The sequence below is a fragment of the Octopus bimaculoides genome, chromosome 5 (assembly GCF_001194135.2).
Source record: "Octopus bimaculoides isolate UCB-OBI-ISO-001 chromosome 5, ASM119413v2, whole genome shotgun sequence".
In the NCBI taxonomy this organism is placed as follows: Eukaryota; Metazoa; Mollusca; class Cephalopoda; order Octopoda; family Octopodidae; genus Octopus; species Octopus bimaculoides.
In genome coordinates, this window is record NC_068985.1 from 105951234 (window position 1) to 105956387 (window position 5154).

General features: G+C 36.3%; 1 protein-coding gene across 1 annotated transcript in view; it reads left to right on the forward strand.

The window, feature by feature from the left end:
- Nucleotides 1-3998, forward strand: part of LOC106881106 (uncharacterized) — a 9958-nt gene extending 5960 nt beyond the window's left edge. The window contains exons 4-5 of the mRNA XM_014931339.2: nt 1284-1420; nt 2575-3998. Of these exons, the coding sequence (XP_014786825.1) occupies nt 1284-1420; nt 2575-2664 (227 nt within the window). The 3' untranslated portion in view covers nt 2665-3998. The remainder of the gene's footprint in view (nt 1-1283; nt 1421-2574) is intronic.
- The last annotated feature ends 1156 nt before the right edge of the window (nt 3999-5154 follow it).

Consider the following 5154-nt stretch of genomic DNA (forward strand, 5'->3'; position numbering starts at 1 on the left):
CGTGTATAAGGGATGACCACTAGGTAGACATCCAATATGCTAGAAAGAGGTCATCAACGACCCAACCACAAAGAAAAATAATGTTCTCCAGAAAAATTTCGCAAAACACCAGAACAGGACAAAATGAGAAATATACAGAATAAAGAATTATCTATGGACTGCAGTTTTGAACATTAACATTTTACTTACGTAACAACATCTGTGTTCTCATCAGCATAGACGTTCTAGAATCAATATAATTTGCATATAGTTCTACCGATTACATTGGGGCTAACATTATTTATCTTTGTGGTTGGGTCGTTGATGACCTCTTTCTAGCATATTGGATGTCCACCTAGTGGTCATCCCTTATACATGTATATATATAGATACACACACACACACATATATATATTATATTAATCAATGAAATTCCAAGTTACTCTGATTTTCATGTTTTCTGATTTACAATATTCTTTTCTACTCTAGGCACAAGGCCCAATAGGGGAGGGGGCCAGTTGATTAGATCAACCCCAGTATGCAACTGGTATTTAATTTATCAATCCTGAAAGGATGAAAGGCAAAGCTAACCTCAACGGAATTTGAACTCAGAACATAAAGACAGATGAAATAATTTTACAATATTGAAATAAATAAATACTTTCATGCATTATGCAATCATCAGGTTTATGTAGTGACAGTCGTGTTCCACCATTGAAAGTACTAGTTTATTTCAATATTGTAAAAATTGTAAATAATAAAATGTGAAAATTAGACTAAGTTGGAATTTCATTGATTAATATATTCTTTTATACACAACCATACAAACTTAGATATACATGTATATATATTCATCAGCTTTTGATAATATAGTATATTCTAGAAATAATACATTTCTAAATCTCTCAGAGAGATTTATGCAGTAGTGATACGATGAAGTAGTTGTATGCTGTCAACTTAATGTAACAGTCCCATGAAGGGAATAATACTACTGTTGGTTAGACCTAGGAAGCTGCACCACTTCCTGTCAGCCTTGACACATTTCCTGTGTCCTTATGTTTACAAGAGGGAGACAAGCACTTCCACCCAGCTAAGCCTGCATCCAGAGACATGTTTCTGAGTCTTTGCTTGTAAACATAAGGACACATGTGTCAAGGCCGACAGGAAGCAGTGCAGCTTCTTAGGTCTAAACAACAGTAATATTATTCCCTTCATGGGACTGTCACATTAAGTTGACAGCATACAACTACTTCATAATATATTCTGTTGCTCACTAGTTTCCATCTGCTTCTATTCTTTCGCAGCCAACCATGGTGACATCTTTAAAGAAGCCTTTATTGAACATTATGAGAGTGTTGAACCTGTCAGCTATTTAAGACTCATCCAAGATGTGTGTTACAAGAAACTAGAACAGTGTCAACATGATGAGAACCAAGCCAATGTAAGTCTCCTTTTTGTTCACAAAGTGTTTTGACATAAACAATAGAAGTCGAGGAAAGTGTAATCAAAATAAATGGGATCAGTTTTATAGTTTAGACTTCACAGCAAACTTCCTTCAACCTGTGTTGTTTCAACCCTGATCCAGCGAAAACATGTTTGAGACAGAGAAAAATTGGAAGATTGTTGACTGGATATGAAATATCCAGATTTTAAATAAATTTTCTAATCTTTGCGTGAATGAGAAAATTAGTTTATTGGGATGATTGTTTTTACAGCAAGATATGATATGCCTTTCTACTACTAGCTCAATATCCAAATGTACCTGCGTTTTACTGTTAGTATAATGGGAGTTATCTACCTTGACTAGTTCAGCACCTTAACCTCACACTGCAATTATTTTAGTATAATGGCATTGGTAAACGTTTCCCAAAGCCCGAAGGAACTCTGTTGTACGCATCTTATTTGTACCTGACAAAATTTCTTTTATATTCTAATTAATTAATAACCTTCCCTTACTTTATCTCGACATTTTGGGACAATCAGAGTGACCCAGTTTGACCCTCATCACAGGATGCCAAAACAATCCATGCTGTTCCAGTTTCACTGAGGTTAAATACCTATGGATACTACCCTGTATATTTATTTATTCTGTATCCATTTCAGCTCATTAACTTGTTTTGGGTCCTTAAATATTGCTTTCCGCAGACAAAGCAGATATTCCCCATTCACTACCCTTTGTCTCTGGAAACTCCTTAAGATTGTTGAGCTCCAGATTTCCTAATCAAGATGCCAGTTTATTTAAGGTTACCAGTTATCAGGTACCTATGCTATACAGAACTTAAATGTACTGCAAATCAGGGGATTTGAATTTAAAGAAAATTTAGTACAAATGGGTGCTGAAAAGTTCCTGGCTTTGAGTAAAAGAAAATACAGGAGGACCAGTTAATTATGATTTTATTCAACATATTCCCACTTACTGCAGCAGTCCTTCAGATTTTCTAAGCCCCGTAAAAGAACTGAAGGTTGGGCTTCCAACTAGGCCTTTCACAATACCCTTAAAACTAGGAACTTTTCAGCACCTCCTCATATTTGTTAGTCCATCTTCTCCTCTTAGTGTTTGTTAAAAATCTTTTATATTGGTTATTTTTCCGTCAGGTGGAACCTGTCAAGTTTAATGCTGATAACCAAATGGAAATTGTTGAAACCAAAAACCTAAGAACCTTGCAGCCAACCGAAGAGCAGTGATAAAACTCATGGTTCCTTGAGTGTAGGATTGGAAACTTAACTGTAGAATAGTAGAGACCAGTACACTGTGCTTCTGGGATGTTCAAGATCTGGTCTAAACTTTGTTGCTACTTTTTGGCAAACATTTTCAAAATATATTTAATCTCTCTGTATAATTATATTGTCATTTTTTAACATCCACTTTTCCATGCTTGCATGGGTCAGACAGAATTCAAGCTGATTTTCTATGGCCAGATACTCAATCAACCATTTCCACAGGATTGGAGATGAACGACACCACTTGTAAGACAGTGACACTTGTTTACAACCACAATGCAATGTCAAGACAAAGAGACACAAACATCAACATGACAGGCTGCATTGAGTTTCTTATTTCTTTATTGCCCACAAGGGGCTAAACATAGAGAGGACAAACAAAAGGATTAAGTCGATTACATCGACCCCAGTGCATAACTGGTACTTAATTTATCAACCCCGAAAGGATGAAAGGCAGTCGACCTCGGCGGAATTTGAACTCAGAACGTAGCAACAGACGAAATACCGCTAAGTATTTCACCTAACGTTTCTGCCAGCTCACTGCCTTAAGTTTGTCGACCAAATCCACTGAAACATCGAATCAGCCTGGGGCTATTGTAGAAAACACTTGCCCAAGGTTCCAGTGGGATTCAACTGCAACCATGTTGTCAGGAAGCAAACTTCTCAACCACAAGCTTAGTGGATGCAGATCAGTAGTCTAGCCTGTTGACTATGTTTCACTCTGTAACCATTATCATAGTTATAATGTCCACTTTCTCAGGCTTGTATGGGTCACACAGAATTTGTTGAGACAGTTTCCATAACCAGATGTTCCTTCTATTGCCAACACGCAACTGTTTCTGAGCAAGGTAATATTTCACTGTAGCCAGACTTGTTTCTCAGAAGACTGGAAACAGATACTGCTTGTATGACAGTGACATCCATTTACAACTATCATGCTATATGACAAGGAAACAAACACACATGCATACTTATATGGCAAGCTTCTTTGTTAACCTACATTTTAGTGGGTTCATTTTTAGAACTTCAATGTTCATACACCTACTTTCACATGTCAAAGCCCTAACCTACTTTTTCACCACCACCCCAAACTTTGTAAGGGAAGATCAACAGACAGCAAGATTATTCAGCCATAAAATATTGCTTTAAACAAGTGGCCTGTCCAACCCTTGCTAATTTTGAAAAATGGACATTGAATAAACTAAAGATTAACAGTTAAATGAGGCAAAATTTAAAACATTCATAAAATTATCTATTGTAATATATATTTTGCCATTAATAAATTTCACTCTGTAAAATTCTCGAGTTATTTTTTTTTATACTGACCTGCCCAAAACCACAAACTTGTTTTAAAGCAGTCATCACTTTAAAAAAGAGCATTTCATGCTAATTCATGTTCCAAACACCTGCTTAATAACAAATTTATTTTCAAAATAAGGCAGTATATTTCAACTTTTGACATAAGTTGATGCTTCATTACAAATTTTTTAGAAGAATTTTATGGAGGTTCATTGTTAGTATTCAGGACCAGAGGCCGTCTTCAACAGGTTGGTATCATCTAGTTAATTCAGCATGAATTCTACTTAAAGATTATTTTCAACAAATACATGTAAGTAAAGTAACTGTTGTTGGTGGAAAAGTAGGTCTTTGATGACTAAGTGTGAGTGCCTTCTTAATTATATTTCTAATCAGAAGTTGGCAAAGTTGTTAATGTCAGACAAAATGCTTCATGGGATTGAGTTTTTCTCTCTGAGTTCAGATCCCACCACAATCAACTTCACCTTTCAGGGTTAAGAAAGAAAAAGAAAAGTTCCAGTTCAAGGTAGTGGATTAATGGAATTCAAAGGAAGTAGAAATGAATGCCTCGTGCTATTGGTTTCAGCTCTTAGCGTTCTGGATTCAAATCCCACCATGACCTACCCAAATGGTAAACTTAACTTGTTGCCTGCTATAGCACTATCACCTTGGGGGCTTCTATTAAAGTTCACTCTACTAAGTGCATGGCCTAGTGTTAAGGGTGGTGCACTCATGAACATGAGATCATGGGTTCGATTCCTGGATTGGGCAGTGTGTTCTTGAGCAGAACATTATCTCACACTAGCAGTATAGCCCGGCGCTGCTCGGGATTAAGCTAGGATTATTAAATGATCAAGTGCTTTATTTTAAACCAAAATAAGTAACATGGACATCAGATTTGAGCGAAATCTGTTGAAATTGGTTTGGCTGAAAATGGTTTGCTGGCAATTTAATTGGGAAATCCCATAAGGAATCAGTTTATTGGTTATTTCCACTCATTGACTGTTTTTTTTAAAGTTGCATTAGAGATCTGCATAGGAAAAGGTTGATCTGAAGGCTTGCATTGGGGATGTGAATTGGAGTAACTTAGGAAAACTTACCAACAGCCTTAACAAAAAAATAAGGGGTCTGTCCCTTCTAGGTTAACTCTAACCCTAA